Source organism: Thamnophis elegans, chromosome 10, assembly GCF_009769535.1.
Source record: "Thamnophis elegans isolate rThaEle1 chromosome 10, rThaEle1.pri, whole genome shotgun sequence".
NCBI classification, from domain to species: Eukaryota; Metazoa; Chordata; class Lepidosauria; order Squamata; family Colubridae; genus Thamnophis; species Thamnophis elegans.
Window position 1 is genome coordinate 54,695,296 of NC_045550.1, and position 16,628 is coordinate 54,711,923.

General features: G+C 42.3%; 1 protein-coding gene across 1 annotated transcript in view; it reads right to left on the reverse strand.

Annotated features, from left to right (window-relative positions):
* Positions 1 to 16,628, reverse strand: part of TNIK (TRAF2 and NCK interacting kinase) — a 350,683-nt gene that overhangs the window by 99,977 nt on the left and 234,078 nt on the right. The window contains exons 10-12 of the mRNA XM_032225673.1: positions 15,601 to 15,776; positions 11,439 to 11,505; positions 8,648 to 8,852 (exon numbers count right to left, since the gene is read on the reverse strand). Coding sequence (XP_032081564.1) covers positions 8,648 to 8,852; positions 11,439 to 11,505; positions 15,601 to 15,776 — 448 coding nt within the window. The remainder of the gene's footprint in view (positions 1 to 8,647; positions 8,853 to 11,438; positions 11,506 to 15,600; positions 15,777 to 16,628) is intronic.

Below are 16,628 nucleotides of genomic sequence, written 5' to 3' on the forward strand. Positions count from 1 at the left end.
AAGGCCGGGGCAGGGAAGGGAGGGGGAAATACGCCCCACATACCCTTACCTAACAGCCGCTCCCGCAACCCTAGCCACTGCACCCCTTCTGTCATGCTAATGTCAGCCACAAAAGCCATTAGCGAAGAACAGGTGGCAATGGCAGTGATGGGACCGCCGGTCGCAGCGGCGTGGCTGGGTCGACGGGATGGTGCAGAGTCCTGGGGAGAATGGCTAGAAGCGCGTGCATGGCTTCAGGAGCCAACAGCTGACGAGCAGCTGTGTTGCGCTGTGCTCACCACCTCCTACAACTCAAAAATAATAAGACCTCCCCAAAAATAAGGCCAAGCGCTTATTTCGGGTATCAAAAGAAAATAAGAGCCAGTCTTATTTTGGGGGAAACACGGTACTAGTGGAAGACCTATCTATTCTGTATGTATTTTGCTGAGAATTTGGTCCAATTTGATTTGAATTGAAATTTTCATTTTTCTTGGGAGCTTAATTAAATTTCAGTAGTCAAGACCACTAACTGTATTTGAAGCACAGTGTTATTTGAAATCAAATGAACTTTTCAATCCCATGTTAAACTCTTGTATGAAATACAACAGCTTTTCTTAAAAATGGATAAAACCTACAGAAGAGGATTTGAGGCCTGCATGCAATAATTTATCTGAGAAAGTCATTAAAAATGGACCATAAAAATACTTCACAGGGTGTTAACCCCTGTAAATTGCATTACATCAACTGAAATATTTTCAGGCACCGACAAATTGGTACATACTGACAACTCTGATGATAAAACCAATTTCATTATTCATTTTTAGGTAAACGTTTTTGAAGAAACTGGAAACATTACTCAACAATCTTTGTTATTTGATCTGCTGTGCTTTTATTGTCCATATTGTCTAAGGCTAATGAGCTATTAGAATACCACAAATTAATTCAAATTTTCTTTTGCTGCCAGTTTTACTATTATGAAACATCACTGGAAGTCCAAAGTGCATAACAAGACTTGGAAGATCTTGCTCATGTAAGCTTACAGTAAAATAGATATCAGGCTTGCAGCCATATTCCGTTTGGTCTGCCACACTTTCTATTATTCTACTATGCCTTTTCTATTGTGGGAAAGTGGGAGGGGGGATTGTACGGAGTTAGATGCTATGTAGCTCAAACAAAATTCCTTTCTAGAAAGCCAAGGTCATCCTTTGTCTCTGCACCTCTGCACTTTACCGGAACTGGATGGGTAGAACTGCCAGCATGGCAGTGGAAGATTGAACCATGTGATGGGCTGGTGAATGTGGGGAAAGTTCATGAACTTTCAATTGGGTGGGGAAAACCAGGAAGCTTTCAGATTCGGGTCTTCCCAGATGTGCCAACATGGCTCTCTTAATAAATTGGAACTTTGAGCAATACTTTGCCTTGGACTCTGATTTAATTTTGGATGTTATTTGGAAGCCTGACAATAGATTTAATCCATCTGGCCATGCTTTCTGCCTGGATTACCTTGCTAGGTTGACATCAGTCTTGCATGTCTCAGAGTCACATTTCTCCCTCTTCACCTTTAAAGTCCAAGAAACTAGGTAGGGTCTCTTTTGAGATGTTTGCCATGCCCATATTTCTTCTGCAAGCTTAGCTGCCTCTTGTCTGACTGTTCCCAGGCTGTGGCTTCACCCCGTCCTCCAAGATCCTTATCATGTACCATTACATTCATTTCTCTGAAAGTATACATGGGTTCTAGACCAGGGATCACCAACCTTTTGGACCTCAAGGACCATTAAATTCATAATTTTAAACCACTAATATGATCTGCCTAATGACCAGCTGGGTGGGTGTGGTTAGGTGGTTATGTGACTGGGTGGGCATGGCCAATTTGATGTCACTGACGTCAAGTGGCGCCCTGCCAGCCTCTTCTTGCCCCTCCCCTCCCAGCCACTCCTCACCTGCCCGCCCGGGATCTTTAGGGCCCCAACAAGAAGCAGTCATTGGAGATAAGCAGCCATCATGAGAAAGAGTTGGCAAAACAGCTGGCTCAGTTCAAATTGGATCTGACCGAGAAGGCAGTTCAGCAGAAGCACCTCACTGAGGACTATGAGCCTAGACTGTCAAAGCAAATTGAAGACCTGTGGGAGTGCAAGGCCAGATACTGGCCCCTGGAGGCTCAATGGGCTGAGATTCAGGCCAGTTCCAGGCCATGATGCAGTCCCACTGGAATAAGGCCCTCTGGCTCTTCGCCACCAGGGGTGCTTCCCTCCTGCCTTTGCCCAAACCAGGAGGCTGAAGCAGACCCCAAGTCGGAATTTCTGCCCCCCTCTGACCTGCACAAAAAGACCCCAAAGGGGGAGACTCTCTGCAGCAACACAAGCATACATTGCATGTATCCAACCCAGGGGCCATAGTTTGAGGACCCCTGATTTAGTGCAATATAAATAATGCAAATAATCTTTCTGCGGACCACCAAAATTTTCTCACTGTTGATGACCGCTGTTCTAGCCTATAGTGTTTAGAGAGCTATCTTAACCCCAGGAGATTGAGGATCCAATGTCAATTTGGCCATTCTAAATTGCTATGGATTATTAACGCAGGGTCTCCAAACTTGGCAACTTTATGACTCATGGACTTCAACTCCCAGAATTCCTCAGCCAGTCATGCTGGCTTGGAGTACAGGCAGAATAAAAAAAAAAAAGACTGGGGAAGCTGTTCTATACACCTTTCAGTAAGCCAGGTCTCCATTTGAGTGCCTTCATTCTCACTCTGCTCCGCATCAATACATTTCATCATGGAGTTTAGTGATAAAGCACATAAAGTATTTACTGTCCTAGGAGTTTTTGCACACAGAGCGCCAAGCAGGCTGGAAAAGAGTTGAAATACTCAGTTGAGTAAGTCTGTGAAGATGGTGATACAGGAATTACTTCACTCCCGCCCATACTTCTGTTCTGATGGTTTCAAGATGGTCCTTGAGACATTCAAGATCCTTTTAAAAGGTAAAGGTTTCCCTTGCACATTTGTGCTAGTCGTTCAATCAATAAGGGAGCCATCTCAAAGTCTCACCAGTTCTCTGACTCTTGGGGACAGTGCTCATCTCCATTTCAAAGCCGAAGAACCAGTGCTTTCTGTCGGCATGACTAAATGCTGAAGGTGCAAGGAATTGATTTTATTAATTGATTGATTTTATTACATTTATATGCCGCCCTTTTCCCCAAGGGGACTCAGGGCGGAATGCTGTTACCTTCCCACCAAAGGTGGTTCCTATTTTTCTACTTGCGTTGTTTACCTGCTTTCGACCTGCTAGGTTGGCAGAAGCTGGGACAAGTAACGGAAGCTCACTCCATTACGCGGCACTAGGGATTCGAACCACTGAATTGGCGACCTTTCTGAAAGACAAGCTCAGGGTCTTAGCCACTGAGCCACTGCGTCCCTCAAGATCCTTTTAGGAGGCGATCTCACAGAATCGCTAACAGTAAGAGGAATTGTGTGTGGCTGTATGTGCCTAAGCACACCTGCAAATAATTCTCATACACATCTTCACAAAGTCAAAATAATATTGGGACGCACAAGTAGAAACTGGTCCAACTTTGGGCCAAATACTGGCAGCATTCAAGTTCTGACGCCACACACTATTTTCAAAGCACTGTAAAACATTCATTATAAATAGGCATTTAATGAGATTTTTATGGTAAAACATTTTGCAGGAGAATATTTATTTAATGAGCTTGGCTGCTAGCCAGCTTTCCCAAATATCTTGTGATTAGCTACTTTGTTCTCTTTAAACATTTGAACAGATGCAGCTCTCCCAACTATTAGCCTCCCTGGGAATTCAGGGATGGCAAGAGAGAATTTTCAAATAATGTTTGGAAAGTGCTACCATGGAAAAAAACAAATCCTCCATACTATCCCTAAATATTCTCTTCTCACTAGCAGATCTAGTGCTTGTCAAACCCGCAAATGTTTTCTGAAAATATTTCAAGGTCACTTGAGAATGCTCTGGTTAGATTCCCTTGTGCGTCACTTAACTGAGACTTCTCTATGTTTGCCCCATCACAATAGACCAGGGGTCCTCAAACTATTTAAACAGGGGGCCAATTCACGGTCCCTTAGACTGTTGCGGGAGCTGGATAGATTGGGTGGGCGTGGCTAGGTGGTCATGTGACTGCGTGGGCATGTAACTAGGTGGGCGTGGCCAATTTAACAGTCCATTAAATAATGCACACAAACTAATTTGTTTTTCTCCTGGAGGTGTTTTAATTGCTTTTAGTTGTTTTTGCTCTTTTAGTTGACTTTTCTTTTTTCTTTCACTGTTTTTTTCAGTTGTTTAGGAGTCTAGTAGTCCGCTTCAGGAAACTCAGTTTTGCAGCAATTCTTCTCAGACCCAAGGAGCTTACAATCAACAAGTTTCTCTCTCTCTTCTAGAGGTGGGGGAGGTGAAAAACAGGCTGATTTTTGGCCTGTTGGGGCATCTATGCACCAGGGGTGGGTTTCTTGCCCCGTTCCAACTGGTTCGTCCTGCGCATGCGTGGAAGCGCAGAACTCGTCAAAACGGGGTAAGGAGCGCGGGCGGGCAGGTGGGCCAGCTGCCGTTCCCGGAAGTTACTTACTTCCGGGTTCGCCGACCAACCGGTTCGCAGGGACCGCCGCGAGCCGGTTGAAACCCACCCCTGCTATGCACCCTGTTTTTCACTTCCCTTACCTGCAGAACACCTCTGCAGGCTAAAATTGTTGGCCTTACCTTTCAGTTCCAGCCCGCGGGGCTCGCGAAGGACAGTCCAGCACCCGGCCAAAGAGTGGGCAGGGCAATGTGGGCAGGGCAGCCTCATGGGCCAGATTAATGGTTTAGGTGGGCTGCATGTGGCCCGCGAGCCACAGTTTGCAGACCCATGCAATAGACCCTGATTTTCTGCTCAACTTGCTGTCTAATTCCCCTTCCTAAGGATGTCCGTTTTAATCTTTTCTTTGCATTTTAAAGATAGCTTTTGTTCCATTTATTGAATGAATTCTGACTGACTGCTCCCACTTACCTATTAGTTGATTTTACACCTTTGAGTAGAAAAGTGTGCTCACTTTTGTTGCCAGCACTTTAGACATTAATGGCTGTGTGTTGCGTTATTTTGAAGGGACAGCACATTTACACTGTTAGAGAAGCTCACTACTTTACATTGCGGTGTACAAGTGTAGTTTCTTCAGTGTTGTCGCATGAAAAAATATACTTAAATATTTACAAAATGTGAGGGGGTGTACTCACTCCTGTGATGTACTGTACATAAAAACAAACCAATTAGACGTTCCAGATTAAAAATGGAGGACTTCTGTTTGGAAAGTAAGACAGGGTGACAAGATTCAGCAGTCCATCTGCAGTTGAAAGACAAAACTCACTCTTTTGAAGAGAGCAAAGGCCACGTTCTGGACAAAGAGGACCACTGGTTTGAAAGAGGGGTCAAAGGGCCCATTTGCATTAAGACTGAACAGCCCTCTCTCAACAGAGGAAGAAGGATCCTGTACCACCTATCTCCTGTTGAACAACACAGGCCTTTTAGCAGTTCCAAGAAGATTCCACACCCATTTGCACTATTCAGGTGTCCTTGTGGGCACAGAAAAAAACCCTCCAAGTGGCCTTAACAACTCTCAGAAGGAGTGCTAATGACCAGATGACTGCAAGGAATATAAATCCTTCCATCCTCCATCGTTCAGTCAGAAATGAAGAAGCCTCCAGGATGAAAAGCAAAACAAAGTTCAGTTGCCTTTTGAAAAAACACCTTTGGGATAGGACTGGAGACCCTCAAGGTGCAGGATAGTTGCCATATCACACCCTTAGCTGGTCAGCTTTGTGGCCATATCAACCACCCGTGATTGTGGTCAGCAGCATGCCAATGCAGACTCATATCTGCAGCAGCTTTTGTATGATTGAGTCAAACTCATCAGATGTATCTTTGTTTTCTCTTGCAAGCTGCCTTGTCCCTGCCAAGAAAACCTAAGAATAAAAATGGGCGAATACCGTGGGCAGGATGACTGGTTGCATGCAATAACAAGGTCCATTTATTCAAGGACCTTGTCTAGTGACCTCAAGACACAGGCCACTAATTGTCCTTTGTGACTGGGATGTGTGATTTCCATCTGAGTGCCCAACAATGGTATTACCGAAGGGGCTATGCTCCTCAGCATGTTTTACAGTTAAATAACAAAAGAGTTTGTTTGATTCAGAGGTCTGAGCTACGAGCAAGAGAAGAGCAGGATTCTTTCTCAAAAGCTATGCATTTGGGCACATGTGTATGATGGGAAATTGAAAACTGGACTGGAATAATAAATGGCATGAACAAAGAGGCGGCCTTTGTTAAATAATCATAGTCATCATCACCATCATCAATACGGTAATTTACACAGAGAAGCTCAGCATCATGGTTTATCATCACCACCCTCATCTATTACTACTATTATCATTATTATATTTTATCACCGTCATTTCGATCGTACCCAAGTAAAGCAAATGTCCCATTTGTGTTATTTAAAGACTGAAATAATCATTGAAACATACAGGGTGCTAACAACATACAGGGTTTGTGTAAAATATAAATGGATGATGTGGTAGGGAGCCTTATTTTAGGAGCTTTGGGCTATCTAGAATATTATATGTAAAGAAAGAAATTTGGCTCAGTTTTTTAAGCATTGTTCAACCCTGATTACACCAAATATTATTGAATAATCATTCCGCTAAACTGATAGGGAGGTAGCTGATAAACAAAACCCTGCAGATATTTTAAGTTTGCAATAAAGTTTGCTAGCAGTGCATTGTGAGGTATCTAATTCACGCCTGTGGGGGTTTGTTTTTAAAAAAAATCTAAGGTTGGAAAACAATTTTTATGTAGATCAGAGCAATGGCAAGTAGCCTTAGTTTGCTTTATTTTCCTGAAATTAGTTGATTATATCACATTCAGTATTAAGGATTCTCTTTGACGCATACACCATCCTTGTTGCTGTTTGCTGAGAACAGGAACCAGCTCAAATTCTGCTCCTCTTTGGTCTTCCCTTGCTAATCTAGTCTTGTCATATTATCCCTAATTAAATGAAAGCCACATTTCAGGGGACAGATTGTCTGATGACATAAGCATATACTGTAAATGTCTGGGTTCATATCTAATTAAACATAGTGTTGTGGCCTGCCAACGGCCAGAGGAGCTGGCAGTAGATTTGGACAGTGAAGAGGTTGGGGAGGAACATGGGTCAGTCCTGGAGTCTGGGGAAGGCTCTGATGAAGGCTCTGACGAGGCAGAGATGGGGCCAGGGCCATCTACAGTTATCAGCTGCCTTCAGAATCAGAATCAGTGAGGCAGACGAACAGCTGGAGACTGTTCTCAGTGTGTGCATGTGCAGAGTTGCCAAACGAAGGGAACAGCTAAGGAACAAAGGCTGACTTGGGAGTAAAGCCACAGGTGGATGGTGAATGGCCCCTCCTATAGGGAATAAAAGAGGAGCGAAAGGGGAGGGGTGTTTGCAGGAGACAGTTAGTTCATTCCTGCATTCTTGCCAAGTATTGCGGTGTCTAAAAGATATCGGCCTGGCTACCTTCCAAGCCTGACAGAGGTCGGTAATTGTGAACTACCTTGAAAGACTGAGGGAGAGGAAAGACTTTGTGGAGAGGAATTCACTGTAAATTAAATAAAAGGGGTTTATCGAGACAAGGACTCGGCTTCATGCTGCTGGGGAAGCCTAGTCAGAGCGCATAAGATGGTTTAAAACACTGTTTAAGAAACCACAGCTTCCTGGTTCATGGATAACATTAAGACGTAAACCTTGATTTGCAAACCACAGGGATTAGGATTACATTTTGCACTAACCCAAATCCAAACTCTACGCACAGGTAGTCCTCAATTTACAATTGTCATCGCTTAGCTGGTTTCAAAACTCTGACAGCTGCACCCTGCCAATCACATGGCTGTATGTTGGGCGCTCAGCAACCAACTTTCATTTATAGCAGTTTGCAGCATTCCTTGGTCACATGGCCAAGTTTTATGGTGTTTTGCCAAAAATGGCGTTTACTTCCAGTTTTCAGTAAAACCAGCCCATAGCAAAGAATTGGTTTGCTTAATGGTTGCTGCATTTGCTTAATGGCTGATGCAGAGGTGGGTTGCTGACAGTTCGGTCTGGATCGGGCGAACCAGTAGTAGCATTGGTGGAAGGCTCTGCCCATCCCCCTGGACGCTTCTGCGTTTGCGTAAGAGCTTTTGCACATGCGCAGAAGCATCATGCGCGAGCACGCGTGGGAGCGTGTCCAAACCAGGAGTACAAAACTTAGCAACCCACCTCTGGGCTGCTGTCACGATTTATGACTGTGATAGGCAGGCTCTGTTAAGATTGTAAGTTGAGGAGTATATGATGACACAATATGTTACGAACTAGACAACAGTAGTTTTTACTTCTGAAAACTTACACATATTCACCAGCCCGAAACATACAATAGCGCTTAGCCTTCTATACCATCTCATAGTGCTTTACAAGATTCTATGGGTGGTTTACAATGCCAACGCATTGCCCCCAACAATCTGCCTCCTCATTTTACTGATCTCGGGAGGATGGAAAGCTGAGTCAACTCAGGATTAAACTCCAAGGTGTGGGCAGAGTTAGCCTGCATTACTGCATTCTGACCACTGGGCCACCAAAGCTTTAGAAGGCATAAAATTACCTCTTCCAGCCTCCGCCTCTGCTCTTTCTGCTCCTCAATCCGCTTCTGACGTTCTGCCAAGAGCTGCCTCTTGTGCTCTTCATTTTCACGCTGCTGCTGCTCCAGCTGCTGCCGACGGAGGGCCTCTGAGCGTTCCTTGTTTGCAAGCTGAAGCCGCAAAAAATCCCGCCGTAATGTCGATTCTCCAGGCAAGTTTAGGATGGAGCTTTATCGAGGAGACAAACTTACATTAGTCCAGCATTCAATCCACACAAGTTCTTGAATCCCCCCCCCTTTCTGCTATTCAACTCAATTCTAAAATTTACCCGCGACTTCCTGAACTTGGGCATCTTCTTGGATATAGCTACATACTTAGATTGTCTATAGCAACATATCCAAACTTTAGCCTTGAATAGACTATTGAATCATAGGGCTGGAATGGACCTCAGAGGTCTTCTACTCCAACTCCCTGCTCAATGGAGGAGATCTCTGGTCAAATGGTTGTCCAGTCTATTTTTTTAAAACCTCCAGTGATGGAGCACCCACAGGTCCAGGGGACAAACTATTCCAGTAATTAATTGCGCTCACTGTCAGAAAATTTCTTCTTGCTTCTAGGTTGGCTCTCTCTTTAACAAGCTTTCACCCATTACTTCTTGTCCTGCCTTCTGGTGCTTTGAAGCCCTCTTCTCTGTGACAGCCCCTCGAGGACTGGAAGATATTTACCATGTCCCTCTCTCTTTCTCTTTGATAGGGCATACCTGTACCTACCGGTAGTTCCCTCAATTATTTGCATGCCAGCTTGCAAATTTAGTAATTGCTAAATTATTCCTTGGCACCTTACAGAAAGCTCCTTCACTTGGTTTCCTCAGCAAGTAGAAGATTAAACTTAAATACCACATTCACTCAGAGTGAAGCCAAGAATTTCACGTGCCAAAATGCTGTATGCTCAAAAATGGGATTTGATTTATCCGTGGTTGGACTTATCCACAAATATCTACAAATAGGTTTCTACCTCAGCTTTTTAAAAGTGCCTGTGTAATATTTGTACATCCTGTATACACATGTGTGTTAATTTCATCTGCGAATGAGCAGCCACTCAATTTTTTAAGCCAATTGTGAAAATTAAAATATATAAAAATTTGAGGGTTACCTTATCCTCAGGGGGCATGTTTTTCATGGTATGTTTTAACTATGCTATGGGTTAAAAATTCAAGGGTCAGCTTATGGGCTTATCTACAAAAATATATGGTATTAAGCATCTGAAATAGTTCATCCGCTCAATAGAGCTTCCTTTATCATTCATCCAGATGTGGAGCTAAAGCATTTTCTTGAAAATACTCAGGGTACTCTTTTTTTAAAGGTAAAGGTAAAGATTTCCCTCACACATATGTGCTAGTCGTTTGCCAACTTTTGACGGAATGGCTGCATCATCTGCATATAAAAGAGATGATATGAGGTGGCTGCAGAGAACTTAAGTTCATAAGCATGGAGTGTGCCCATATTGGAAAAGACCTATCTATACAATTTACATGGCAAATTGATCTTAATAGCAATAGCATTTAGCAATAGCACTTAGATGTATATACTGCTTCATAGTGCATTATAGTCCTCTCTACGTGGTTTGCAGAAACAACATATTGCCTGAACAATCTGGGCCCTCATTTTACTGACCTCAGAAGGATGGAAGGCTGAGTCAACTTTGAGATGGCCAACACTGAACTGCTGACAGTCGGCAGACTTAGCCTGCAATACTACATTCTAACCACTGCGCTACAATGGCTCTCCACTGTGCCACCATGGTTCTTAATGAAAGTGGAATAGAAAAAGCTCCCTCCTCGTTATGAGACATCAAATAAAATCCCTCTAGTTCATGTTTCAATATCATATCCTGAAATAGGTATCACCTAAGAGATTTTAAGACATTCAGGCTTTCTGTTCTACAAAAAGTGGAGAACAAACAGAGAATAAAAGCAGACATCAGATAGTGGAGAAAGAAGAAGAAAGAGAAAAAGCCACAGAGACTAACATTTCCCCATTTATTTTCATACGAATTACAATTGTAAGAACACAAAGTCTTTACCCGTAATTACAGCTCAGTTGAGGTTTTATTTCATTGTGTCAGCTTTTGTTGCTACTTGATGCCCAGTGCAGAAACACAATGGAGGCAAGTGACAAAAGCTTTTTATAGACTCAAAATTCTATTGGACAAAGAGCTTGATTCCAACATGTACAAATTTCACATATGGGGGAGGACACGTTTTCATTCTAACCCTCTCACTTATGGGCAATATTTTTATATTCGGAGAGGTTTTTCCCCCTGAAATAAGCTCTTAAATGCAAGCCTTAGAAAAGGAGTTAGCAAAAATGTTCATCCCTAGGTTTTCCTGGAAATCAGAGCTGAACTGACCTAAGTATCCTGTTTCCCTGAAAATAAAACCTCCCCGGATAATAAGCCCAATCGGGCTTTTGAGTGCATGTGCTAAAAAAAGCCCTCCCCAAAAGTATTGCAACATAGCAGCAGCCATGGGGTGACCATGCTTGCCGCCTCCTGCACCTCAAAAATAATAAGGCCTCCCCGAAAATAAGGCCAAGTGCTTAATTCGGGAGTCAAAAGAAAACAAGACCCTGTCTTATTTTTGGGGAAAAACGGTATTCCTTGGGACATTGTTTAACTTTGGCAACTTTTAAACTTGTGGACTCCATTACTGCCTTGAAGGAATTTTTTGCTGCATACTTATATTCCATCTGTCCAACCCTATTGGAGGCACAAAAAAATGAGAGCATAGCCAGAACAGGGACAAATGTGCATTACCTGGGTTCTCCAGAGTCATTTTCTTCTTCTTCTTCCTCACTTCCACTGTACTCATACTCTGTCTCATCTAGGAATATAATTAAGGGTCAATACACACTTTGAAAGCCATCATATTTTAAAAATAAAACTATAAAGTTCTGGTGGAGAAAGAAACTTTCCTTTTCATTACAAGTTATTTCAGGATTGATTTGTCTCACCTTGAAATTCATCAAACCAACTGAAAGAATGAATGAAATAGAGAAAAAGGAAGATAGAGAGAGTTTGAGTGCACTGTAGGGTGTTTCTTCAAACAGGGTCCTCTATTGCTTTAGGCCTACCTACCCCAGGTCCCTTCCTATTGTGTCAACTTCCATTCCTAGAGTTTTCAAGCCAACATGGTATAATATAGGTACTATAGGTTGTAAGTACATGGATCTACTGTCAGACCTGGAAGCCATTTTTTACATTGGGCCTTCAGGCCTACCACATTTTCTACTGTGGGAAAATGGGAGGGGGGGATTATATGATATTATAGTCAAAATAACAACCTTATCTCAGAGAGTCAAGGACACCTTGCCCTGCAGCTGCGATGGTGTGACTGGAAGGCATCTCCAGTTTTGCATGGTGCCTGATTGGACTATGTGATGGACCTGTGGGTGCTGGGCAGGGACTTGAACTTTCATCTGGGTGAGGAAAACCTGAAAGCTTCCAGATTCAGGTTTTCCCAGATGTGCCAATGACATCTCTAATAAAATGAAACTTTGAGGAAACTCAAGCCTCCGAGTCTTCTTTCATTGGGGGTGTTACATGGAGCCCTAACTTCTACAACCATTTGTTTGAAGTTATGATGGCACTGAAAAAAGTGACTTACAACTGGCCCTCACACTTACATCGTTGAAGCATCCTTCTGGTCATATGGTTAAACTTTGGCCCTTGGCAACTGGCATTGATTTATGATGGTTGACAGTTCCTGGGGGTCACATGATTGTCATCTGCAACTTTGTTTGTTTCTAAAAAGCTAAGTCAATAAGGGAAGCCACATTTGCTTAATGACCATCTGCTTCCATTAACAACCATGGTGATTCACTTAAAGGCCATGGCAAAAGAGGTCATAAATCGGGAATGACTCACTAAAGAACTGCCTTGCTCAGCCATAGAAGGTCTGGCTTGAATTGCGGTTATAAATCAAGGACTACCTGTATTGAGAACAACTAGAAATTAGGATAATCTATGTGGTTAGAAAATACTTCTCTGAAAATGGGTTAGAAGAAGCAAGTGAAAACAAATTAATGAGAGTTTATAGCAGAACAAGCCATTTTCTATCTTTATATTGTTATGCTGAAATTTCTGGCCTCTCTGAATAATATTCAGGATTAATATATTTTCACTTGGTATTTCCTCCTTTCAAATGTAGAAACCTCTGTTGCCAAACAATAAAAGTTTGTATCCATCCAATTATTTGTCATGCCTGGGATATAATCTTCCATTTTCATGACAAAAGATATTTAACACCACTTAATATCTGCTTGATATAATTCAAAGGGGGGTATGATTTGTGTCAGATATTAGAGGAAGAAGGAAATGGATGATTTCCTGCCCCCTTTACATACTGCTTTCACAAGAATGGAGATTACAATGTGTTAATTGCAAGTATTTTACAGTTAGCGATGTTAGTAAACCAGAAATGCATTCATCTGTCATATTGTAGATTTGTTTAAATGACAGCAATCCTACTCTTTTGAAATGTCTAAAGGATTACGGCATTAAAATGATAAAATAAGTGAGGAGCCTGTGGTCAAACAGCTTTCTGCTTGCTTTGCATACATGCAAATAAAATATTTTCTACTTGCTTTGCATTAGCATTAGGGAGCCAAGAGTAGCCTTATATTTGATTACATTTTCATAGAAAAGGTAGATAGGCAGATGGGCCTGCATTAGTATCTATCTAGCGCTAGAATGTCTAACTCCTTAGCATCAGAGCATGATAATCTATTGTATAAGAAATACTAATGATCTGATGGTCATTTTAAAAAATCATTTCTTAGCAAGCACCTAAAAGCCAAGAGGAACATATGTACCAAATTTCAAGTTTGTAGGCTTTACAGTTCTGGAGATTTTGTGATGATATTAGAGGTGGATTTTAAAAACATCTTCAGAGACAACTGTGGGAAGGAGAGGCTAGAGAATGGAGGTGGTGACTGGCACTTACAAAGAGTTAAAGGGAAGTAGGCAATTACACTGGCTGTTGTATCTGGATTGATGATTTCAATTCAGATATAAGGTGGAGAGCTAAAATGGATTAGGTAGGTGCTGCTTGCCTGAAAGCTTTTTAATTTGTAAGTGGTCCCCAAATATCATAAATTTATTTGAGAGAGAAGATGCGGGAAGAGCACTAAATGTGAAGGATACTGGGACTGGAGCAAATCTGCTCATTGCAGAGATCCCTTGATAGGGCTAAATATGATGGAAAAAAAGAAGTTTTATTTGCCAAAAGATACTAGATATTAGTAAAGATATTATAGATCAAGGTGAGTTGACCTAAAAAAAGAGAAGGGAAACCATCATCATCACTAACAACTGTCAACTGTGTGTGTGTGTGAGTGCGCGGGCACATGCACATGTGTGTGTCTTCAAGTCAGTGTTGAGTCCTGGCAACTGGCTGGAAACATCCATGAATTCTGGCAAGGTTTTTCAGAAGTAGTCTGCCATTGTATCTTTCCCAGGGCTAACAGAGAATGACTGACCCCTGCCACCCATCTGGCCTTGTGGCTAAGGTGGGGCTTAGAACTCAGTCTCTCTTGCTCAGAGATAACTAGAATTGAAAACTGCAGTGCAGGGGAAAAATATGATCTCACTTGTGCTTCTGACACACTGTTTTATCTGAAGGGAAGAATAAACTTTTGCAATGCAACACAGAGCAATTAGGTGGCTATCAAGTTTATGTACAAAGCTTGAGGCTATAAAAGTGAAGCTGTTTTCTACTGTCTTTCATCAATAGTTTAAATGAACTGGGAAAAAAACCTCTGTCTCAATCAATTTCTATGAATCCTTAGATACACCCCAAGGCCGTATAATAAAGTGGGTTTATTATTTCTCTAAAATATTCCATTCTTTCAAACAAAACAGAATATGAAACGAACATTTATCCCTCTGTGCTAAAAAAATAAATAGATCAATGTTAAGCAATGTTAAGTTATTACTGTTTTTTTAATTTAAATGCAAGCCAACCAAGAATTATCTAGTCTCTAATTATTGGGTCTATTTTATTTATTGATTTGTGATATTTACATCCAGGTTTTCTCCATAGGTTTCTGAGTCATACGCAGCACTTCCTTTTTCTGTTTTCATTCTGCTCTAAAATTGGTTAAGAGTTACATGCTCTAGTTCTGCGATAGAGAACATATGGCATCTCTTCGGCCATGTGCGCCATTGCCAGCTGCTCTTCTAGTTTCCAGTGTTTCCATGCCGGAGCGTCAAAAAACGGCCTGAAAAGGCCTGAAAAACGGCCTTAAAAAGCCCAAACCAGCCTGAAACCAGTCCAAAAAAATGGCTTAAAATTCCCCCCCAAAACAGCCTGAAAACGCCCCCCAAAACAGCCAAAACCAGGAATGTGTACGCTGACCAGCTGGTCTTTGGGTTTTCAGTCCTCTGATGCGCACGAACACCAGCTGGTCGGTGCGCATGTGCACGCCAGAAACCCCAAAACCAGCTGACCTGCACATGCATGCGCACTGGCCAGCTGGTCTTCGTGTTTCAGGCGCTCTGGCACACATGCATGTTTCGGTTTGGGCATTTGATGCCAAAAGGGTTCGCCATCACTGCTCTAGTTCCTAAAGCAGTGTTTCTCAACCTTGGCCACTTGAAGATGTCTGGACTTCAACTCCCAGAATTCCCCAGCCAGCGAATGCTGGCTGGGGAATTCTGGGAGTTGAAGTCCAGACATCTTCAAGTGGCCAAGGTTGAGAAACACTGTCCTAAAGAATATGAAGAATACAAAAGGTTACTAAGCACCCAAAATACTGAGGTAAACCTTTTATTTTTTGTATTGCTTTGCTTTCTTCTCCCACATAGAAATGTGAAAATATGGCTGTTTACCACAATGGGAGCCCTTTTATGTTCTTATATCCCTGGAACAATGCTTTTTTTTTCACCACTGACCACTTAGAACAGTATTTTATCTTACCTTTCTCTCCTCGTTTTTTCTTAGTCCTGTCAATGTGGTCCTTGAGCTGGATGCGAACCTGCCTTTCATTTGGCTGGTCTCGAATGAACGGGTGCTTCATCAGCTGTTCAGTGGTCGGCCTCTGACCATGGTTTTTCACCAGGCAGCTTTCAATGAAGGACTGGAATTTTTTGGACCTATTGAATCAGAAAGTTGGGGACAGATGTGCAGGAAAAGGTTTGGTTAATACCGGTATTTATGAGTTAGGGTTTTGCCAGTCTTGGAGAACATTAAAAGGATTATCCCTATAAGAAGACCATCTATTCTGTGAGCATGTTAGCGAACCTGGCTGAGACCATGTTTGAGGCTTCAGGGTTGCCACTAGAAGGGAGGGGAAGGGAAATAGTTAACAGGGATTTTGCAGTTAAAACAAAAGGTTTTCCTGAGGGAACCAAGGTCATTCCAACAAGTGGCTGGGAGAGGAGGAGCAAAGTAACCAAGCAACCAGCCAGCAGTTCTATTGACCATGTGACTGATGATTTGGGGAAAGGGGAAAACTTTTTTTTTAATTAGGTGAAAATCGTGGGGACTTTCAGGGTCGGTTTTCACCAGTTGTGCCAATATGATGTCTCCAATAAATTGTTCTTTGAGGAATCTACCTGTCTTGGAGTCCCGCTTTCAAGGGGAGTATTACTTGGGACGTTGACAGTTAGGTCAGCAAGTTGGTGAACCCTCCAACCTTTTATCAAATTAGCTGAGAATTAAGTGGGTTCTTAGAATTACATTTTTGATACCCCGCTGAAGAATCTGAGGTAACATTTTAAGACGTTTGGGGCTTTTCTAACTGCCTTGAGGAAGACCCATCAAATGCGATACGCCTCTGCAATTATATACAGGATCATACTGTAACTCCAATAGAATGAAAGGGAGTAAGAAGGCTAAATGAGCAAGGAATTCATATTTTTGTATATTTTTTATGTATAAATGGACACTTAAGAGATAATACCAATGACAGAAACAATTAACAAATTCAGCTGCTACTAATACAG